The sequence below is a fragment of the Rhinopithecus roxellana genome, chromosome 8 (assembly GCF_007565055.1).
Source record: "Rhinopithecus roxellana isolate Shanxi Qingling chromosome 8, ASM756505v1, whole genome shotgun sequence".
Taxonomy (NCBI): Eukaryota; Metazoa; Chordata; class Mammalia; order Primates; family Cercopithecidae; genus Rhinopithecus; species Rhinopithecus roxellana.
This window is the reverse complement of record NC_044556.1, coordinates 10,071,592-10,095,605: the sequence shown is the minus strand read 5'-3', so window position 1 is coordinate 10,095,605 and position 24,014 is coordinate 10,071,592. Positions and strand designations below refer to the sequence as shown.

The 24,014-nt window shown below is 45.9% G+C and overlaps 1 protein-coding gene across 6 annotated transcripts in view; it reads right to left on the bottom strand.

Annotated features, from left to right (window-relative positions):
- The window catches only part of RFX2 (regulatory factor X2), a 128,868-nt gene extending 105,079 nt beyond the window's left edge, over positions 1–23,789 (bottom strand). For 2 of the 6 annotated variants that reach the window (XM_030936194.1, XM_030936196.1), the window contains exons 1-2: positions 23,529–23,645; positions 9,048–9,157 (exon numbers count right to left, since the gene is read on the bottom strand). In XM_030936194.1, the coding sequence (XP_030792054.1) occupies positions 9,048–9,141 (94 nt within the window). In that variant the 5' untranslated portion in view covers positions 9,142–9,157; positions 23,529–23,645. Of the gene's footprint in view, positions 1–9,047; positions 9,158–23,528 lie in introns of those variants that run through there. The other 4 variants (XM_030936197.1, XM_030936200.1, XM_030936195.1 and 1 more) reach the window with 3 other exon arrangements.
- Positions 23,790–24,014: the final 225 nt, after the last annotated feature.

Here is a 24,014-nt window from a genome sequence, read left to right as displayed (position 1 = left end):
TTTTGCCCTTCCATGCCTGTTCTTCTGAGGAGAAATTCCCAGTGTTGAGCAGATTTTGAAAGAGATCCAGACTGATGAAAATTAAAAACCACTGGGCTATAGCAGTGTGTCTTTTTTTTTTTTTTTTTTTTTTTTTGAGACAGAGTTTCATTCTGTCGCCCAGGCTGCAGTGCGATCTCGGCTCACTGCAAGCTCCGCCTCCCAGGTTCACACCATTCTCCTGCCTCAGCCTCCAGAGTAGCTGCGACTACAGGCGCCCGCCACCACCACACCCGGCTAATTTTTTTTTTTTTTTTTTTTTTGTATTTTTAGTAGAGATGGGGTTTCACCATGTTAGCCAGGATTGTCTTGATCTCCTGACCTCGTGATCCGCCCACCTCGGCCTCCCAAAGTGCTGGGATTACAGGCTTGAGCCATCCCGCCAGGTCTTTTTTTTTGTTTTAAATCTTTTAAAACTTAAGTTGACAAATTTGAGGACTCCAATTCAGACGAGCTTTGTTGTATAAACCAGGCAGATCTATGGTCTTTAGAAGAAAGTAACAAAATCAATTCACTTCCTGGGCGAGGACTGAGCAGAGGCAGACGGTGGCAGCAGGTCAGAAGCCATGGGCTGCAGAGACATTCATGATAGAAAGGGCGACAGGCATAATCTTCACAGGGGCAAAGTGAGATGCACACCCATCTCCAGCAGGGAGCCACAGTCCACAGGTGGCTACTCCTTCCTCCCACCACCCTGTATTTAGGAATTCAAACAGCCCGAGAAGGGACTGTGCTGATAATTGGCTCTGCCTTCACAGAACACTTGGGAGATAATTAACCCACAGTCCACCAACCCCAGGAATTCGAGGATCGAGGATCAGAGGAAGCCCAGAAGAGAGATACCTGCCAGAGGGGAGTAAAGGAGCTTAGAGAGAAGTTCAGTTTTTTTCTCGCATCCACCCATTCAACACAAGGAAGCCCACCTGATTTATCACATCTAGTCACTGACCTTGATGAGTTTCATGGCCAGGCATTAAGGCGAGTCCCCACTGACTTTCTCACCCCAGAGAAGCCCGATTCCAATTCTAGCCCTTCCCTCGACTCTGTCAGTAATTCCTAGCAATGTCTTAACTCTAAAAAATCCAGCTACAACAAAAGATTCAGATGTTGCAAAATTTATTTTTGTGAGGTTTCAGCTCCAACTGAAAGGGCTGATATCATGGAAATAGCTTTTTTGACAGCTAAACAGAAATTATTTTCCTTGTTGATTAGCCATGACACATTCTCACTTCTTAGGTGAACAGCGTGTTTTGACACGAAGGTGACAGGTTACAGGTGCTGGGCTTCTCTACGGGGGACACGAAGGTGACGGGTTACAGGTGCTGGGCTTCTCTACAGGGGGACACGAAGGTGACGGGTTACAGGTGCTGGGCTTCTCTACAGGGGGACACGAAGGTGACGGGTTACAGGTGCTGGGCTTCTCTACAGGGGGACACGAAGGTGACGGGTTACAGGTGCTGGGCTTCTCTACAGGGGCAGTTTCTCCCCCAGGAGCCTCACTCCTTACATCATCATCTAGAGCAGTAATTAATTTCAGAAACCACTCCTGGCTGCCATATAAGCTGCACACCCACTTCCAGAACTGGCTTAACCCGCCAGGAAGCAGCCACAGTCCTCAAGGGAGAGTCACCCAGAGCTGCGTGTTGGTGAGTCAGAGACCAGAGCTAAGAGGAAACAATGCCCCCTGAGACACAGCCCCTCAAAGACAAAGAAGAATGCCACAGAGGAAGACCAGGGCACTACCGCTTTCTTTTTTTTCTCCTTTTGAGATGGAGTTTCACTCTTGTTGCCCAGGCTGGAATGCAATGACGCGATCTCGGCTCACTGCGATCTCGGCTCACTGCAACCTCCACCTCCCGCGATTCTCCTGCCTCAGCCTCCCGAGTAGCTGGGATTACAGGCATGCGCCACCACGCCCTGCTAATTTTGTATTTTTAGTACAGATGGGGTTTCTCCATGTTGGTCAGACTGGTCTCGAACTCTCAACCTCAGGTGATCCGCCTGCCTCGGCCTCCCCAAGTGCTAGGATTACAGGCGTGAGCCACTGCACCGACCCAGCACTTTTTTTGTAAAGGCATAGTTCTCATAGGTATAAGAAGGCAATGAAATTCATCCTGCAAGATGGATGTAGCCAAAGACTCTTCTTTAATTACAACAAACAGGAGAAGATAACAAAGTAAATATTCCTCTCTCCCTTAGATGAAGCAAAAACATGATGTTAAACACCATTGAAGAGCCTAAGGGATTTTATAAACCTCAAAATCAGCATCACATTCATATACACATGAGTACTAATCACATATAGCCAAGTAATGTGTGTCAGACCAGGGGCTGGCAAGCTTTTTTTGTGAAATGCGGAATAGCAAATATTTTAGGTTTTGCAGGTCAGGCATTCTCTGTCAAGATGACTCAACTCCATCCATCGTAGGGTGAAATGATTGTGGCTGTGTGCCAATAAAACTTTATTTATGGTTCCAATTTTAGCATATTTGCTGCCGAAGCAAGCACAATTTATGGACACTGAAATGTGAATTTCAGATAATTTTGTATGTCCTAAAACATTCTTCTTTTGATTTTTTCCAACTACTTAAAAATGTAGGAAAAAAAGCATTCTTAGTTCACGGGCTGTACAAAAACAGGCGGTGAGTTGGATTTAGCCCATGGGCTAGTTTGCCCACTCTGTATTAGACTCAGATGTTTGGACTCATGTCTTTAAAACAGAGCCTAAAATAACTCCAAATATATAAAAAGGCAGGTATCAAATAGCCCATGTAATGACAAATACCATTCTAGAAATCTGTGTCCAGCAGGTCAAGGACACTCTGGGGGTGAAGACCAACATTCCTGTCATGTCTCCATCGCAGAGGCGCAGGATGTGGGGTTTTGGGCAGTCTCTGAAAAGGGCGCGTGCATGGGCAGGAGCTGGAGCAATGTCACAGGGAAGGGGGAGGCCAGCTCTCATGTCATGTGGATCCTGACCCTGTGCTATGGTTGGAATATTTGTGTCCCCCTAAAACTCACATATTGAAACCTAACCCTCAATATGACAGCATCTGGAGGTGGGGACTTTGGGAGATGATTAGGTCATGAACATGGTGCCCTCAGGAGTGGGATTAGGGTCCTTGCAAAAGAGGCCCCAGAGACTTCCCCTGCCCCTTCCATCACGTGAGGATACACCTAGAAGGCAGAAGCTGAACCAGAAAGCAGGCCCTCCCCAGACACCAAATCTGCCAGTGCCTTGATCTTGGACTTCCCAGCCTCCAGAGCTGACAGCAACACATTCCTGTTGTTTAGAAGCCAGCCAGTTTCTAATATTTTTGTTGTAGCACCTGAATGAACTGCCATACCTCCACCACCCTGTGTAGTTCTTACATGTGTTCAGGACCTTCATGATTCAGGGTCTTTGGACATTTCACAGAAGAAGAGAAACTTGTGGATTAGAGAAAATTATTATACGAGATAACATCTTTGGATTGATTGTTTGTTTGTTTGGAGACAGGGTCTCGCTTTTGCAGTCCCAGGCTGGACTGCAGTGGCATGAACATGGCTCACTGCAGTCTCAATGTCCCGGGCTCAAGAGGACCTCCCACCTCACCCTCTGGAGTAGTTGGGACCAGACGCCCACACCACCACACTTGGCTATTTTTGTATTTTGTATTTTTCATAGGGACAGGGTTTCACCATGTTGCCCAGGCTGGTCTTGAACTCCTGAGCTCAAGTGATCTTCCTGCCTCAGCCTCCCAAAGTGCTGAGGTTACTGGCATGAGCCACCGTGCCAGCCCAGATAATACTTTTGAATATACATTTCTCGGCCGGGTGAGGTTGCAGTGAGCCAAGATCACGCCACTGCACTCCAGCCTGGGTGACAGAGTGAGACTCTGTTTCAAAAAAATAAAAATAAAAATAAAAATATATATATATACACACACATTTCTCCAAAGAAGATCTACAGACAGAGAAAAGCATATGAAAGGCTCAGCATCATTAGTCATTAGAGAAACACAAATCAGAACAACAATGAAATACCACTTCACACCTACTAGGTTGGCTATAGGAAAAACAGAGAAAAATAAAAGTGTTGGTGAGGATGTGGAGAAACTGGAGCCCTCATCCCTGCCGGTGGGAATGTAAAAGGACGGTTTGGCAGTTGACATGCAGTTACCATATGACTCAGCAACTCCACTCCTAGGTGTATTCCCTGAGGAAATGAAGCTATATGTCCAGGCAAAAGCTTGTCCGCGAATATTCATGGCAGCACTATTCGTAATAGTCAAAAGGTAGAAACAACCCAAATGCCCATCAAGGGATGAATGCGTAAACAGATGTGGTCCATCCATGGAGCGGAATACTATTCAGCCACGAAAAAGAATGAAGCTCTGACACAGGCTACAATGTGGATGAACTTCAAAACAATATTATCCAATCTTCCAGGGCTTAAATATATATTTATATACACACAAGTGAAAGAAGCCAGTCACGAGAAAGGTCACATATTGTATGATTCTATTTATAGGAAATATTCAGAATAGGAAAACCCGCATAGACGAGAAGTAGACTGGTGTTTGCCAGGGGCTGGGGAGTGGGGGACTGTGATCGACTTCTAATAGGTATGGAGTTTCTTTTCATGGTGACAGAAATGTTCTGGAATTAGAGAATGATGATGGCTTCACAACACTGTGAAAATCCTAAAATCCACCAAATGAAAACCACTTTAAAGTGGTTAAAATGGTAAATTTTGGGCTGGGTGTGGTGTGTGGTGACGCATGCCTGTAAACCCAGCACTTTGGGAGGCTGATGCTGGGGACTGCTTGAATCCAGGAGTTTGAGACCAGCGTGGGCAACATAGTGAGACCCTGTCTCTACAAAAAATTAGCCAGGCATGGTGGCGTGCACCTATAGTCCCAACACAGGAGGTGGAGGCTACAGTAAGCCATGATCTCACCACCGCACTGCAGCCTGGGCGACAGAACAAGACCCTATCTGGAAAAAAAAAAAAAAGTGAATTGTATGTGAATTTTACCACAATTGAAAAAAGAAGATGACGCTGAGTGCTGGCAAATGCCAGCCACGAAGAGAAACGACGACATAGAGACTAAAAGCATTCCTGCATTCCTCACCTCAGGAGAAGTAAAATGCAATATTCTCATAATTATGAGAAATTAGGCACAAGAACTTACAAAGTACAATTTGAACATTTTCAGAAATAAAATTCAGTAACAAACAAAAATATCTGTTCAACATGATCCCTAAGAGACTGTTTGTGAAAATCTCAAGTGATGGGAGAGAAGTAGGTGTGGGGAAGTCTGTTTCAGAAACGCTGAGTCTAAGCAGCAAAACGTGTTTACATGAGTCCCGTCAACAGAATAAGCCAAGAGACTGAATGAGGAATGAACTGCGGGAGGTAGGCATTCTACAATCAGGAATCTGAAATGAGACTATGTCCCAGTTTGGGAGTCAGAGAATTGTAGACTTTCTGGGCCAAGCTCTCAGTGAACATTAACCCTGGAGAATAAAGGAGCAGGGAGTTTCTAGAAGATTCTACATTCGGGGGTGGGGGGAGGAAAACTGTGGAGGTTGGTGTCTCAGAAATCTTAAAGGATGTTAAAAAAGAAAACTATGATTCACTGAATTTAAAATGGGAGAAAAGCTCAGATTAAGAATGAACAACTTTATCGAGGATTAGGTCACAGGAATTCTGGTTTTAAATTGTTTACATAAAGAGAAAGAATTTGTACCATAATAAGAAGCCAACTATAACAGCAAGAAAGAGGTTCAAGAACAGGAGCTAGTGGCTGCACAACTGAGTTCCCTCCTCGGGCTGGAGAGAGCAGGGGCTCAAGTCCCTAAACCCGGGCCATGGCAGCATGGGGTCAATGACCCAAGAAAGCAGCTCCGGACGGAGGGTGGCCCCGCAGGCTGCATCCTGGGCTGCTGGAAGGAAGGTCTTCCGCTGAGAAGGTGGCAGAATGAGTGCTCTGCTGGAGAATAAAGATAGCAGAGTTTACAGTTGCGTGTCCAGAGGGAATTCGGAGCGGGGGTGCACACCGTTGCTAGGCTCCAGTCCGTGCACGAGTCAAGGGCGACAAGCATGAGCTTGTGGCTGTGCAAACCAGCCCAGTGGCCAGGCCTTCCCGAGAGGCACACGCCAGCATGGGCGCAGCTCACGGTGACAGAATGAGGCTGAGTCAGTCACACGTGGGCTGTAGGACAGGCAGAGCCAAGCTGACAGGGAACACCTTCCAGAAGAGGGGCCGGGGGAGGGAGAGGCTGCCAGGGGGTCTGAGCACCTCCTCAGTAGCCCACAGAACACTGTGGTTGAGTTCAGTGTGCATTCTCCTGGAGGGTGGAGACACAAGTTTTCACGAGGCTGTCAAAGGGTCTGGGACCTGCTACTCTGAAATGTTAAGAAGGTAAAGAGTTTGTGCTGGCCTGAGAGGCAAGGAGTGGGACGGACTTAGGACAACGGACAGGCATGTGGTAAAAAAAGGCCCTGTGGTGTCGGGAGGTAAGGAGGTGGCTCTGGTCCTGCTGGAGGCAGCGCAGTTTCAGGAGAGGACAAAAGTGGAAAGTCACCTTTACAGTAGCAATGGAGCGCAGATGTAGGCGGCGGCAAGCTAAGGCCAAGGGGAGGAGGTCCGTGGGGCCCAGCAATTTCCCTCCCGTGACTGTGCAAACATCTCACACATGTACACATATATATTTGGGCATGCATGCTTACTGCAGCATTGGCAGTAAAGTGGAAGGTATAACCAAAATGCCTATGAATAAATAACTAAGGCCGGATGCGATGGTTCATGCCTGCAGTCCTAGCACTTTGAGAGGTTGATGGGGGCAGATTGCCTGAGCTCAGGAGTTCGAGGCCAGCCTGGACTACATGGTGAAACCCTGTCTCTACTAAAATACAAAAAATTAGCCAGGCATGGTGGCATGTGCCTGTAATCCCAGCACTTTGGGAGGCTGAGGTACAAGAATTGCTTGAACCCAGGAGGCAGAGGTTGCAGTGAGCCTGGATTGTGCCATTGCACTCCAACCTGGATGACAGAGCAAGACTCTGTCTCAAAAAAACAAAATAAAATAAAATAAAATAAAATAAAATAAAAGGCTAAGTAAGTACTTAGGACAGGAGTGGAAATATCAGACCGTTAGTAGAAAGAATGAAGCACAAACACAAATAGTGAGTGATAAGGAAAGATACAGGCTAAATATTAGGTAAAAGAGCAGGCTGCAGAAAAGTGAGCAAAATAATATCTTTTTTTTTTGCAAAAAAAAAAAAAAAAAGTCTTAGTCCAGTCGTGAAAAGCAATGAAGCACCAACACATGGTACAAGGTGAATGAACCTTGAGAACATCATGCTAAAAACAGCCAGTCACAAAAGACTACTTACTATATGATTCCATTTTCATGAACTTTCCAGAACAGGCAAATCCACAAAGACAGAAAGTGGCTTAGTGGCTGCTAGGGGTTGGGGAAGGGAGGTGGGGAGTGACTGCTTAATGGGGATAGGGTGTCTTTTTGGGGTGATGACTCTGGAATTAGGTGATGGTGAATGGCTGCATAACCTTGTGAATATACTAAAAGCCATTAAATTGTACACATTAAGAGGATGAATTCTATGGCACGTGAATTACATCTCAAAGCAAAAAATACTAAAAAATTTGTGTGTATATTTTATAGGCCTGAGAAATATGTGAAAGCATCCACACCAAACTTTTCTTAGTGGTGGGAGGGACAGAGGAGAGAGGAAGAAGCAACTAGAGGCTCTTTTTTTCTTTTGTACGATTTGGATTTTTTTTTTTTTATGATGAAAAGGTAAGATTTTTATAATGTAAAAGAGAAGCAGAATTATGGGGACTACACACAGGATCCCAAAGTCCTGAAATGGTCACTAGGGAATTCTGGGGACAGATCACTCAGGTGGCTTGGAGGGCACCACCTGTGTCACAAAGTCCAGCGATGGTCACTTTAGAAAATGGACAACACTGAGGTCAGGTGGACCCACACCACTCAGACTTTGCGAGTGACCTTATGTTTTCATGGCTATAGAGTATCTGCACGCCAGTAAGTAGCCAATATAGTGGTCGCCTTTTAAAAGGAAGAGTTGACGTAAAACTTGTGCCTGCCTTGACTTTAACACCTTTACCTGTGCAGTCGGTATAGAAGCCAGGGTCACACGTGGCTGCCGAGCACCTGAAATGGGGCTGGTCTGAACTAAGATTTCTAAGACTTAGCACACAAAAAAGAATGTGAAATATCTCAACAATAATTTTTCTTATAGATTATATATTGAAATGAATATTTTCAATACAGTTCATTGGATGAAATGTATTATTAAATTACTTTCACTTGTCTCTTTTTACTTTTTAAAATGCAGCTACTGAGCCGGGCGCGGTGGCTCATGCCTGTAATCCCAGCATTTTGGGAGGCTGAGACAGGCAGATCACAAGGTCAGGAGATCGAAACCATCCTGGCTAACACGGTGAAACCCCGTCTCTACCAAAAATTACAAAATATTAGCCGGGTGTGGTGGCGGGCACCTGTAGTCCCAGCTACTTGGGAGGCTGAGACAGGAGAATGGCGTGAACCCAAGAGGTGGAGCTTGCAGTGAGCCGAGATCGCGCCACTGCACTCCAGCCTGGGCGACAAAGCGAGACTCCGTCTCAAAAAAATAAATAAATAAAAACAAAAATAAAGAAATAAAATGCGGCTACTAGAAAATTGCAAATTTCACACGTAGCTTGTGTTATGTTTCTATATTGGCCAGTAATGATCTAGAAGACCCTTAGAATAAATTATCTTAGGGTAAGTTTAAGAATTCACAAGTATCTTAAGAGATCCTATTTTACTAGAAAGCAAAATGATTTTTAGAGGTAGATGTGATCTCTATCTAGTAAGAACTCATGTAATCTTGACAAATAATTACTCTGTGTGGTATCCCACAAATACAGTAGACATGGCCTCTATCCTCAAGGGTTTTGCATGGATGGGGTGAGAAAGAAAAGGAGACGTACACAGATAATTCCTTACGTGGCAAAAGGTGATAGGTGCAGACTCCAGATGGAACAGGGTACCATAAACAGCAGGGCAGGGGAGTCTGGGCAGCATCCCGTCCTGGACCCTGCTGGAGGTGGGGTAGGGAAAATCAGGCAAAGGTGTAGACAAGGGGAGGGTGTGTGGGGCAGGGAAGGGGTCAAGAGACCAAGCTGGTTGGAGCTCGGGGAATAAAGGGGGAAATAAGATGGACCACTTGGAGAAAGTCTATGAATGCGAGTCAGAGCCCCTGGACTCCACCATAGGGGCAGGACTCAGGAAACTACCGCCTACCACCCAAATCTGGCCCAGCCTGTTTGTGTATGGCCCATGAGCCAAGAATGGCTTTTACATTTTGAAGTGGTTAGAAAAAAATCAAAATCAAAATATTTTGCAATGCATGAAAATTACATGAAATTCACATTTCAGCATCCATAAATAAAGTTTGATTGGCACATGGCCATGCCCAGGCTCTCACATGTTGTCTACATCTGCTTTCAAGCTCCATCGGGAGAGCTGAGTAGTGGAGATAGTGACCATCTGGGCCGCAAAAGCTAAAACATTTACTATCTAGCCCTTTATAGAGAATGTTTGCTGATCCCCACTTCCTTGGAATACTAAAACATCCTGTGGGCTTTCTTTGCTCAAATAAAATAAAGGCACTGCTCAAATAAAATAATGGCACTTGTGCCAATCTACAGAAATATTTATTGGCTAGGTTCCTCGAATTTAAAACATTTTCCCTATCAATATTTCTTAAACCTTTAGTAGACGTTTCCTCTTATCTGCTAATGAAGAGTAGCAAACAACAAAACAAAAAATAATGTCATACCCTGCAGGTTTCATATTATTGGGGAGCCCTGCACCAGTCTGTCTCTCCCAATCAACAGCAGTTTTTTGTTTGTTTGTTTTATTGAGACTGAGTCTGGCTCTGTAGCCCAGGCTGGAGTGCAGTAGCATGATCTCGGCTCACTGCAAGCTCCGCCTCCTGGTTTCACGCCATTCTCCTGCCTCAGCCTCCCGAGTAGCTGGGACTACAGGCGCCCGCCACCACGCTCGGCTATTTTTTTGTATTTTTAGTATAGACGGGGTTTCATCATGTTAGCCAGGATGGTCTCGATCTCCTAACCTTGTGATCCACCCGCCTCGGCCTCCCAAAATGCTGGGATTACAAGCATGAGCCACCGTGCCCAGCCAACAGCAGTTTTAAAGAACGTATGCTCACAGTTGATACTGCACACACTCTTGTTTCTTATAATTTAATCATGTTGCATGAATAAAATATTATGAGTTCACATGATTTAATTCAGTGCACTCCTGGTGTTTCACAATATCAGGTGGTCTCCCCCTCCCAGGGTCCCCCACCATCTTAAGGCCATTGTTGAGGGCAGCTAGAAGCACCAGATGTGGAAGAACACAGAACAAGAGGACCCATGCTATACCCTTCATCTAAGGTAAGAAATGGGAAGTTTACTTGAACAATCCTGAATGAGAGGGTCTGAATTGGAACAGTATAATCAGAAATAGAAAGGGAAGAATCAATACAAGACCAGTTTGGGTGGTAGGATCTATAGGAAGTAGTGAGTAGAAAAGAGAGCAGTGGGTTAGTGGGGGTGAAGGAGAGTGGGGAGAAGATGAGGTGACCCCTACCCTTCAACACTGGGCAACAGAGGAGACAGCTCCATCTATAGCCTTGGACTAGACCCTGGTGAGGAAGAATGAGTGGTCCAGGCTACTCGGGTTTCTGGCAAGAGCAGGTTGCCCAGGTTGGGACCCACACATCTCTCTTTCACTTGGGCCTTGCCTTTCTTCCTAGACCCTGGGTCCAACCTTTGTGAAGCAACAAAGAGGGGAAGTAACTAAAGAGAAAGGCAAATTGAGTGGAGTTTAGCTGCAGGAAATATTCCTCAGCTACCTGCCCAAAGGACTGAGACATGCATTAAGATATCTTTACCCTTCTGAGGGCATGATCATCATTCCAATTCCACTGGGCGTTTACAAGGATTAGAAGTAATACATGTAATGCACCAGGCACATAGTAGGTACTCACAGGTAATATCATGGCAACCCTTTATTATTATTAATTATTATTATTATTTTAGAGACAGGTCTCACCCTCTCACCCACGCTGGAGTGCAGTGGTGCAAACACGGCTCACTGCAGCTTCCAACTCCTGTGCTCAACTCCTGTGCTCAAGTGATCCTTCCACCTCAGCCTCCCGAGTAGCTGAGACTACAAGTGTGCACCACCAGGCCCAGCTAATTTAAACTTTTTTTGTATGTAGACAGAGTCTTGTTATGGTGCCCAGGCTGGTCTTGAATTCCTGGCCTCAAGCTATCCTCCACCTCAGCCTTCAAAAATGTTGGGATTACAGGCATGAGCCACTGTGCCAGGTTCCCTTTATTTTTAAAACATAACCTTGTTGATCTAACAGGCACTACTTTTAACGTCTGGCTACTCCTTACTGAGGGCTGCTTTTTTGCCCATTTGCTTGATTCTGTGGCCAACATACCACGCTCTGCTGTTCTTGAAAAACCCTCTTTCTTCTTTTCTTATATGAGAATCAAGGCCGGGCGCGGTGGCTCAAGCCTGTAATCCCAGCACTTTGGGAGGCCGAGACGGGCGGATCACGAGGTCAGGAGATCGAGACCATCCTGGCTAACAGTGAAACCCCGTCTCTACTAAAAAATACAAAAAAACGAGCCGGGCAAGGTGGCGGGCACCTGTAGTCCCAGCTACTCGGGAGGCTGAGGCAGGAGAATGGCATAAACCCGGGAGGCGGAGCTTGCAGTGAGCTGAGATCCGGCCACTGCACTCCAGCCCGAGCGACAGAGCGAGACTCCGTCTCAAAAAAAAAAAAAAAAAAATCAAAAATGTTATCACAAAGCATTGAACATTCTTATATAGATCAGAGAAGGCAAATGACTTGATAAATGATGTCATACGTTATTTTATCTAAGAGCTTTGTAACCAGACAACTAAACGTATAATTATTTCAGAGTATCTATTTGGAAACAATGAAAGAACTTTGCTACCCATGAAGTTTATCCCAGCCTCTCTAAGTGGCTTATATTTTGACTTGCATGAAAAATGACCTCTCTTCCTGATGAGAACTGTTACTGGTCTAACTAGAAATGTGGGGCTCCATTATGGGAACTTGAGAAATGGGGGCTCTCCCTGCACTGAGGCAGTGCAGTGAGTGCTTGGCTGATAATAACACCTATAAAGAGGCCGCAAGATAAAGAGAGACTTCAGCGAGATGCGTTTTCGTCCAAGTTCATCAGAGCCACCTGGGCAATGATCTTGAGGCAGTGTCTCTTTGTTGGTTTTAGCACCTTCCAGGACCACCAATACTACCATTCACTATTTTTCTTTAACACTCAGCTCTCGAGTTTTGGAATCTGTTCTTCATTAAACATGAGAGGTCAGGAGTGTTACAGAGGGGTTACAGATACCTTAACACCCACGAGAGACTTTCTCCTCAGCCTACTGGGAAGGCCTAAAAAAGAACTGGAAAAAAAAGAGGATTCTGCTTTGGCAGATCCAGTGGTAGCAGATCCATGTGTTGGGAAATGCTTTTGAGTTGGGGAACAAAGCTAGGGAAATAGATCTTTAAGAAAGGGAGCCAAGGTTAGAAATATTTGCCTACAAAGTGAGTAAATTTTATGTAACTCTGTTAATTCTCTATAACTGCTTCCTCTGCCACTGCTCGTGGCCCAGGGCTGACTTTTTGGGGTGACCCCAAGTGTCTGGAGCTTTCAAATCTTTCACTAATTGTTTGAACCACAAAAAAAAAAAAAAAAAAGCTAAGGTTAAAATACAACTTGCCCTATAACCTTGCTTTCCCTCAGAGCAAAAAGGAGAATTCATTGGTTCAACAAATGCTGAGTGCCACATTTCGTTGCTGAAACAATTCTAATAGACATAACAGCTCTATATTTGTTCCAAATTGACTTTTTAACAGAGTGAAATCTTTGAAAAGTTCCAAAGCAAAACAAGAGACAAATCAAGTCACTGCAATGGGCTGGGACATAGAATTCGGGATTTCATATTCTCCCCTGTGTACTCAGCTCCTAGCAATGAGACCCAGCAGCAGCTCTGTTATAAAACCCCTCCCCGCTCCCCGAACTTTCTGGAAAAAGAACTTCATTTGCAATTTTGGCTGGGTAAAAAGGGAAATTAATTAACAGTAGGGGTCTTTGATTAAAATTTCTTTTGAAATTTGGTAAAGGAAAAGTACATATTGAAAGAGCTGGAATGTTAATTGAGACCAAATCGAAAACATGGAGTTTGAAGGTTATTGGATCTCAGGCACGGGCTGCGTGATTTTTTTTTTTTTAAGAACTGTAGGTTTACCATCTTGATATAGCCCTTGCCGTTCTGAAGAGCACTCGGGCTTATGTATGTCATTCACTCACATGTTAAATATGAAGCCCTATATACAATGGCCTGTGGGAACTGTGGCAGGAGTAGCTGTCTCCATCCTCCAGAACCTTGTCACAATCAAGAATAGGAAATGAGACGCACCAATCACTACCATCTGTCGAAGAGGCCTTGCAATGCTAAATCTAAGTGCTGAGGCAATTTGCCTGCAGTCTTTGCCACTTCTGGTTGATTAGCCCAGCAGCCCCCAGCTGGGGGGCAATTCTGTTCACCCTAGCTCCCACCTCAGGACATCTGGCAATGTCTGGAAACAGTTGGTTGTCACCACCTGGGGAAGGGGGAATGTGCTTTTGGCAGGTAGAGGCCTGGGAGGCTGCTCCACCTCCTATAGTGCACAGAACAGTCTCCCCAACCAAGAATAATCTGGCCTCAAATGTCAATAGTGCCATGGTAGAGACTCTGCTCTAGTTTATATTTTCCAACTTAACTCCTCAACGAAAATCTCAAGGTTCCATGGCAAGAGGGGATTAGAGAAGGGTCTTGAGGGAAGAGTAGGATTTTCTTTAGTAGAAATGACATTCCAGAGAGGGGATAAGAAAGTACAAGACCCGTTTAAAGTATGGCAAGGTCATTTGGAGTAGTGAAAGGGAAGCAACGAAAAGGGAGATGCGGCTGGACTGAAAGAAGCCTTGAATGTGTGGTTACAACAAAGGGGAGGGGGAAGTTTGTCCGTTTGGCTAACAAAGTAGTCAGAAAGTGCCCTTCCGTTCCTCCTGACATAGCTCAGAGAGACGTGACAAGGTGGCTGGGAGAAGACGGAGATCAGTGAGAATCCAGAGACGAAGGAACCCAAGGTCTGTGCAAGGCACCCGCAGGGAGACAATACGGAAGTATAAGAAGAAGTAGGCTCATGCAGGCCCATGTAAATGGGAGGAAGGTGGAAGTTTCCGGACCGGAAGTCTAGGTGGGAGGCGCCATGTTGCGGCCCAGCCGCTGCTGCTGACTCCACCATCCTGCAGTTCGTTAAATAACTGCAAATTGATGAGTCTTTTCTTTTGCATGCTGAGTCTCTCCGATGAGCACAGTCATCAGTGTGAACTAAGGCTGGCAATTAATAATTGAATTATATTGATTTAATTGAATTAATGAATAGAATCATATCCATTTCCAGAAGTAATTCTACTCACCCGCGTCTGTCATTTTAAGGGTCTGCAGTAAAAATACCAGGATTTACACAAAAGATTTGCTCCTGAGATATATCCTGTTTTTAACGTAGGGTCTGAATATCAGTTGCCAATGGTTTCTAATAATTTTAAATTTGTCTAGTGCCTTCTCCCCCTCAACTGTCCACATGATGATATTAATACACGTAAATACTTAACTAATTATAAGCTCCTCAGATGTTTGATATTTCAGGCCCACAAATATTTGCTAAATAAATGGATGGAGATCCCAGTGAGCTCCTCACCGAAATCCCTAGTAGGATGAATTCTTCAAGAAATGAATAATTCCTTTTAAAATCAGAAGCATATCCTTTAGTCTGTTTTCAGTGGGTCTGGAATTCCAAATATATTTTTTCTCAAGGCAGGCTACATCTGTCTGTCTGTATTCTGAGAAGGACAGGAGAGGTGGGAAAAAGGCCTTCGTGTTATTTTCTTTGGGTTTCCACTGGCCTGGGTGGAGCCCGCATACATTTTTGTGGGCTGGTAATTTTTTTGGAAACTGCTTCTAAGGCCTTTCCCTACCGATCACCTTTTGGACAGAAATGTATCCTTGGAAACATGGCACAGTTTCTAAAAGATAAACAGTTTGCATTTTTTAAAAAAGTATAATTAAGTGCTATTGCAGCATTAGGAATGGACTTCTATATCATTGGTATAATTTCAACAGTTTTCCAGGAGACAGGCGCTCATGAGTCAAGCCTTCTGCCTTTCTGTGGGGACCCAGTCCTTTTTCTCATGGGACTTGTGCAAGTCTAATCTTTCTGGTTGCCATTCGATCTCACCCTTCATGGTGCTCAGTTCTTGAAGTTATTTCCTCCTTTGCCTTTTGAGCCTCTGTCCAGGTTCTCCCTCCACCTAAGAGTCTCTTCGAGATCTCTGCTTAGCATGATTCACAATAGCTGTAAGGTGGAAACCACCCAAGTGTTCATCCATGGATGAATGTGTAAACACAATGTGGCATATCCATGCAATGGAATATTCTTTAGCCTTAAAAAAGAAGGAAATTCTGCCGCATGCTACAGCATGGATAAGCTTTGAAGACTCATGCAAAGTGAAATAAACCAGTCACAGAAACACAAATACTCTATGATTCCTCTTATATGGGGTATAGTCATCAGATTCATGGAGACATGAAAACATGGACTGCCCAGTCCTGAAAACATGGCCACACCCCTCTCCCCCACCTGCTGCCTGCAGAACACCATTCTCAGGATACAGTTCAGATCCACACCCTCTTTTCAGACCTTTCCTCAGCTCCAGGGATAGCTGGCCTCCCTATTTTGTCTGCCTTCTGTGCCCTGTAGAAACACCCAGCAAAGCCTATTTGATACTGACTCCCCTTCCTTGTTGGTCTTTGGTCTTTGTAACTGGGTAGGATAGCACTTTACTCAAAGAAGGCAATGAATAAATGAATGGAGGATGAATGAATGAAGAATGTATGAATGAATAATGAACAAATGTCAGGAGTCTGAAAAGCAGGTCTTTTGGTAAATGACTGGACACCCTTGATCTGACAGCTACAGGCTGACGTGAACTCTACTGATGATCCAGTTTATACTTAGAATAGCATCCAAACTTTGCCCATGGCCTCCAAGGCCCTGCAGATTGCCCCTGCCTCTTCTGCCTCTCCTTGCTTTGCTCACCAGGCATCAGCCACACAACTGCAGGACCTCTGCATCTGCTGTCCCTTGCCTGGAAGGCTCTTCCTTCTGAACGCCACAGCACTGGTTCCCTCTCCTCATTTCAGTCTCAGCTCAACTGTCACCTCCTTAAAAACTGCTGGATGCCAGGAGCCCAGTCCACATCACACAGCCTTGCTTTTTTGTCTCTACTGTTCAATTTTTCAGCCAAGTTCAAATATAAGAAGCCTCTTATGGCCAGGCACAGTGGTTCACATCTATAATCTCAGCTGCTTGGGAGGCTGAGGCAGGAGGATTGCTTGAGCCTAGGGGTTTGAGGCTGCACTCCAGCCTGGACAACAGAGCGAGATTTCATCTTTTTTTTTTTTAAGTTTCTTATTATGAATTACCCACCCCCCAGTCTCAAACATATACACAAACACATGCACACATGTCCAAAATAACTGCAGAGATCTTAGTAGAAATAGGCTTACCATATATAGCACATCTGGGCTTCATTATATAAAAAATGACAAATAATCACTATATCAGACCATTACATGTAAATTCTACATATTTTTAATGGCTTTTCAGCTTTTTCTCCACTTTGAAACATGGACTGTAGCAGGTGTAAATGGACTGACAGCATTTAAAATCTATCTGCTTTATGTATCATCTACAGGCAGTGGCAAGTCAACTGTATTTTTTAGAAAGTCATGAAATTCACAAACATTAAAAATAAGGAATAGCCAGGGCATACAACAGGGTTTTCAAACACGCAAGACATTATGTATCATAAAACAGGAATGCACTTTCAGGAAAAAACAACTGAGGTGCAGCAAGGCCAGGCTGTCTGCTCCTAAGGGCCCAACTCAAGTCCTGGCATGAAGACCAGGCCAGTCCTCAGCTCCAAGTGGCTCATTTCCAGACTCCGACCGTGTTGGCATCCAAGAGCCAGTGATAACAGAGAAGGGAAACCAGTTTTAAAATGTTCTCATCTGTAGAGCTGGCCACTCCCCAAAACCCATCACAAATGTGATATCTGGGGAGTCATTTCAGAGGGGCCCATGCCACAATCAAGATGTAGGACTCCAACAACTTTTCATGTTGTTTTTGTTCTTACGAAGCACTTGTGTTTGCAGAGGGACACATTAGTACCCATGAGTTTCCAGGTTAATTTAAGGGGGATTTCCTACCTTAAAACAGACAGCATGGGGCCCGACCACTCAATCAAGCAAGATGTATTTACTAAATGCCTCCTTAGCCTTTGGTACTGGTCAGGAAACCACATAAAAAACTGATCATCCCAGGCCACTTACTACTTATTTGCTTCATCCTAATAATAATAGTAATAACACTTTTTTCTGAGTATCTAGTAGATGCCAGCCCCTGTGCTAAATAGCTTATAGAAATTATTTCTAATATAGCAACCACACGAGCTATTATTATCGATTTCACAGATGTCAAATCTTGCCCCAGAGCCACTAAGCTAATAAATGGTGGCGCCACAATTTAACCCCTTCTCTGCTGTGCTCCAAAGCCCTGGTCTACAACATCCAGCACTATGACCTGCAACTTTTCCTTTCCTCTTTGCCCTGCCCCTGTTCATCCAGATTCATCCAATTTGAGTTCTACTGACTCAGAGATGGCAATATGAGCTTAAGGTGCCTATGAGCAATTCTTAACTAAAAACAATTTTTTTTAAGGGCATGGTATCACTACGTTGCCCAGGCTGGTCTCAAAACTCCTGGGCTCAAGCAATCCTCCTGCCCTAGCCTCCCAGGTAGCTGGGATTGCAGGTGTGAGCCACCACACCCAGTGCAGCTCCCAGCTCTTCATTTCTACATATGCTTTCCCCATAAGTGTCAAGGAAACCATTTGTTTATTCATTTCACAAATATTTCTCACTTGCCTACTCAGCACCAAAATTATTCTCAGCCCTGGGGATATAGAAGTTAATAAAACAGCTCATGCCTGTAATCCCAGCACTTTGGGAGGCCGAGGCGGGTGGATCACGAGGTCAGGAGATCGCTGACTATCTTGGCCAACATGGTGAAACCCTGTCTCTACTAAAAATACAAAAATTAGCTGAGTGTGGTGGCACATGCCTGTAATCCAGCTACTTGGGAGGCTGAGGCAGGAGAATCACTTGAACCCAGGTGTCAGAGGTTGCAGTGAGCCAAGATTGCACCACTACACTCCAGCCTGGTGACAGAGTGAGACCCCGTCTCAAGAAAAAAAAAAAAAAAAAGTTAATAAAACAGAAGTTCCTGCCCTTACTGAGCTGACATTCTAACAAGAGGACAGTGATAATAAAATAAATATGTATAACTTATGGTGTGTTAGATAGGAATAAATGCTGAGACAAGAGAAAGCAGGGGAGGAGGCTGAGAGCACCCATTCTCAAGTGGGTAGCCTGGTGACATTTGAGAAAAGGCCTGAAGAAAGTCAGGGAGCCAGCCCTCCAAATACCTGGGCAAAGAGCTTTCCAGGCAGAGCTGGAAGGAGCTTCCGGAGGCCAGCAGGGTGGAAGTACAGTGAGGGGAATGCATCTAGGTTGGCGATGAGGTGAAAGAGGTATTAGGCTTGGTGGGGAATGAAGTTAGGGGTGACTTTGGCTTTTGCTCCAGGTGAGATGGGAGCCATCGGAGGGTTTCGAGCTGAGGGATATGAAGTAGAACTTAACATGACACCCCCTCCCCTAGGGTTAACAGGCCCTGTCTGACTGCTGGGCTGAGGAGAGACTGCCGAGTGCCAGTGGTGGAATCATCTGGGCTAGATGCTGGTGGCTTGGACCAGAGGGGCTGGCAGTGGAGGTGGCAAGGCATGGTCAGGTTCTGGGTAACTACTGAAGGTGAAGTCAACAAGATTTGCTGATGGCTTGGGAGAGAGGAGTCAAGGACGATCCCAAGGTTTGGCCTGAGTAATGGGGAGAAGTGAGTTGATACTTACTAAGGAGTTTGGGGGATACTTTGGGAGTAGTAGGTCTGGGGGGACTATGACAGGCTCAGCTTGGCCACCTTAAGTTTAAGGTGCCTATCAGAATCCACCTGGATGTGCCCAGCAGGCAGCTGGATAGATGTTTTCTGCAGAGAAGAGTTTAGAATCCTAAACCAGTTTGGAGCTTCCCAGGCTCCAGTTCCCTCTAGACCTGTTAGGGCCTCTCTCTGGACCTTTTCCCACTCCTCCTTCACCTACCCTTATCCCTTTCACCCCCTTCATTCTGGGTCTTCCCCTATATTTTTTTCCTATGAGGATTCCTTTGCTGACCTTAGAGTTTCCAAGAAGCAAGTAGGTGGTTTTCAGTTTTCTCTCTAATTCCCAGCGTATATTCCATTGGCCTGCCCATCCATCCATCCATCCATCCACCCACCCACCCACCCATCCACCCATCCACCCATCCATCCATCCATCCACCCACCCACCCATCCACCCATCCACCCATCCATCCATCCATCCACCCACCCACTCATCCACCCATCCATCCATCCATCCATCCATCCATCCATCCATCCATCCATCGAAATAAGAGCTTTCACTATGCCAGGCATATGTCTACATGAGAGAGCATGAGAACACGACCAGCAGAGGAGCTCATCGCCATTTATATTCTAGAGCGGGAATCAAAACATCTTTTTAAAAAAATACATAAGCCCACAACCCCTTACAACAATACTGAAATCCAGGAAACTCTGAAAACTGGAAGTTTTTTGTAAATTTGGCCTGGACTCACTTGGTGACAAAAGCTGGCCTGAATTGACATGAGGTTACTTATGGTCCTTCTCTTCCCCAGTTCGGGTGAATATTCATATAGTTCAGTCCAGAAATACAGCTATGTTTAGCGGGAGTGCCCTGGACCTGTAGTTTCAGAGACGGGCCCACAGACTCACATTCTCCTCCCCTGTAGTTTAGCGAGTGTCCTGACAAGCAAGATGAGAACTTCCCTTTGTTTTTCCAAAGTTTCATATTTTACAAGTAAGTGTGTATGTATGGGGGCATACTGTTTAAATGTTTGTAAATATTTAAATATATTTCTTTTATATTTAAAATATATTTATATTATATTTAGATTTTATATTTAAATATAAATGTTTTATATTTCATGTTTTAATATTTCAATATATATTTTTAAAATATTTAAATACTTAATAAATAGCTGTCAACTTTAGAAACAAATATATAAGATGTGGTTCCTTCTGGCCCCAGAATTTCATGACCAAAACAATCATTAGCTACTATAAAAATCCACAGGTGCAGAGGCCGAAAACGGGTGGCTCATGCCTGTAATCCCAGCATTTTGGGAGGTCAAGGCGGGTGGATCATTTCAGGTCAGGAGTTCGAGACTAGCCTGGCCAACATAGTGAAACCCTGTCCCCTACTAAAAATACAAAAATGAGCCGGGTGCAGGGGCGCACACCTGTAATCCCAGCTATTTGGGAGGCTGAGACAGGTGAATCCCTTGAGCCTGGGAGGTGGATGTTGCGGTGAGCTGAGATCTTGCCACTGCACTCCAGTCTGGGTAACAGAGTGAGACTCTGTCTCAAAAAAAAAAAAAAAAAAAAAAAAAAAAAAAAAAAAAAAAAAAAAAAATCCACAGGTGCATTTAAAATTTTGACTCGATTATAATATTAAAGTTAAGCCAATTTAATATTTTTATTGATTATAACATTAATGTAAAACTAAACAATTAGATCTAAGGAATAAGACCCAGAGAAACAATTCCCCAGTATCTGCATTTGTGGTGAACAGAACCATCCTTGTCAGTACTTCAATAATAAACAATGTTAAAAGATAAGTATCTCTATTTAAACATACGTCACATATACATTATATGATATTGTTATATTTAAATACACATCACACGTACATTAAGGTAATGCATGCCCTTCATGCAGAAAGCAAAGATCAAGTGATTTCAAAGAACTTGCCCTGTTATTGAGGTAATAACTGTCTGTCTCTTCTCAGATTCAGTGGTTTATAAGAATGAACTTAAAAAACTAAAAGAATTCAGTATTGCTTTTCCTGCAGGGGCAAACTATTTCAGAACACGTTCCCGACCCAAGTCCGTTGAACTGTCACACAGTCACAGAACCAGTGATCTTTCCCATCATACATTGTAAGTTGCCTTCCGTACTAAACCTGTTGATGAAGAAGCCCTAGTCATTCAAGAACTTAAATTATTTTCCTAGGGGAGGGTACCATAAACTCTTACTTCTCTAGTCAGAGTAGGTGAGTTGCCGTTTCTAAGGTTATTTTACAGTCAGTTCAAGTCTTTAAACTGGAGCAGGAGAAAGCACAGATGCCCCCCTCCTCCTTATCCAGAGAAGGACGGGAGGTAAGGATCTTTCCACAACCAAACAATGTTTCGGGGCATGATGTAAAAAGATAAAATACACGTCAACAATATGTACAGGCAAACTTTTTTTTTTAAAGTCTTTGTTGCTGTTTTGTGTCATTATTATTATTACTGTTACTTTGTTGGGGAACTCTTAGTTGAAACAGAGAATGAAGCTTGTACAAGGTTTGATACCTTGGACCTGCAGAGATGAAGCTGACTGAGAGGGAAAAGAACTCATCGAAGCCTGCGCTGGTCATTTATGGCACAAAGCAGGAAAATAATTGCAGGGAGGCGCAAAGCTAACAACATCCCAAAGTAGGAATAAAGCCTTGCGGGGGGGGGCGGGGGGGGGGGTAAGGCAGCCCGCCCTGGGTCTCGCGCTCATCCTGCCCTCTCCCTTCCCCATTCTTGCCGCACAACCAGGAGGTTAAAATAGGAAGATGAACCGCGCCGGCAGCCGCCAGAATAGCCCGGGCGCTTGGGGCCCTTGGGGGGCCCTTGAAATAGACACTAGGATCGGAAAACCCAACTTTCCCAGCGGAGCAGCGAGGAAAACCAGAAGGAACGGAGCCGGAGGCTGGTGGCGAGGGAGCGCGGTGGCTTCTCCGAGGGAGGGAAAAAGAAAGCAATGAGCATTTGGGGTGTGAGTGTGTGTGGTGTGTGTGAGTGCGTGTGTGTGTGTGTGTGTGTGTGCGCCCGCGACCGCGCTGGGGGGGGGGGGGGGCAGGGGGTGGAGTTTAAATCCACAAACACACACACGCACTCGCACAACCTCGGATAAAATGCCCCGAGCAGTTTAGGTTCTTTAAGAAAATAAATAAATTTAAAAAAAGAAAAAGTTTCACTCGCTTTGGTGAAACTTTTCTCCCTTCCAGATCAGTCTAAGAGGAGAGCTGCGGACGTGCGGAGGGGCTTCTTGGGGGGACGTGGAAAGACTGGCGGACGCACGAACCCCCAAACTCAGGAATATGGGGTCACAGAGAGAAGGGGAGGAGGTGTCAGGGAGAGGAGCCCTGAACGCGAGAATTTGGGGTGAAAAGATGAGAAGGGCAAGAGGAGTTCTCTCCAGGGCAGACGCACCAGCTTTTAGTTAAGGAATGAGAAAAGCGTTCCAGGGGTGCCCCCAAATTCAGTATGTCTGGGAGTCCATTAAAAAGGGGGTCCCCGGGACAAGTCAAATCTAGGAATTTGGGGTAAAAATGAGAAGGGAGTCTTCGAGGTCCTCTCGAGGCAAGGAGTTTGCAACTACGAGTGACAGAAAGGCTCTAGGGTCACCCCAATTTCGGAGGTTTGGGGAGTAAAGTAAGAAGAGGGCCCCAGGTGCCCCAATTCAGGGAGTTTGAGGATATGAGTAAAAGAGGTGTCCCTGGGCGCCCCCAACTCAGAGATCTGGAGAGTATCCGTGAGAAGAGGGTCCCCTGGCGCCCCCAATTCAGAAAATTCGCGGGTATGAGTAAAAGAGGGGTCCTCGGGTGCCCCCAACTCAAGATATCTGGGGGGTTAAAGTGAGAAGAGGGTCCCCAAGCGTCCCCAATTCAGGGAGTTTGAGAAGTTTGAGACGTTCCTGGGGCGTCCCCAACTCAGCGAGTTTGAAGGTAAGCGTGAGAAAGGGGTCCCCGGACGCCCCAACCTCAGGAAGTTTTGTAAAAAGTGAGGCGACGGCACCGCACCTCCCCCGCGTCCGGTCAATAAGGAAAGTGGAGGCGTCGCCAGGGTCCCCCCAAACTCCGCCGCGCGCGCGGGACGGGGTGGCGGAGGCGGGTCCCGCGGCCGCACCCCCCGGACGTTTGGGGTGGGCGGCGGGGACGTGCTGCCCGCTCCCCCGGCTCCCCGAGCGAGGTCTCCGCCGCCCCCCATACTCCCCGGCCGGGCTGGGCCCGGGGCGGTCGCGTCGGTCACCTGGAGTTCGGGCCGGGAGTTCGGGCAGCGGCTCCCGCGGCGGCGGCAGCGGCTGCTGCGTGTTGGTCCCCGTTGGTAAGTAACAGTCTCCACGGCTACAGTCTCTATGGCGGCAGCGGTGGCGGCGGCGGCTGCTCCTCCTCCAGCTCCCGCCGCCAGCCAGCCTCGCGCAGCCCGCCCGCCCGACGGGGCGGGGCGTTGTTACCGGCAACGGTTACCAGGCTCCGCGCCCCACCTTCATAACGGCCCGCCCACGCGCGCCTCCAACGGGCCCGAAGAGGGCGGGGCGCGAGACCCTGTGGCGTTCCATTGGCTGTCTGCAGAGTCTGTCAGAGGGAGGAGGCGTTCCCCGGTGAAAAAGAGGGGGAGACTCGACCAATCGCCGCGAAGGGGGGCGGGTCTTGGCTGGAGGCGCGCTGGACTCAGAGGGTTGGCAAAGCGGCGGCGCGCGCGGGGCCGGGGGTGGTGGCGCGTTTTGGGAAAGTC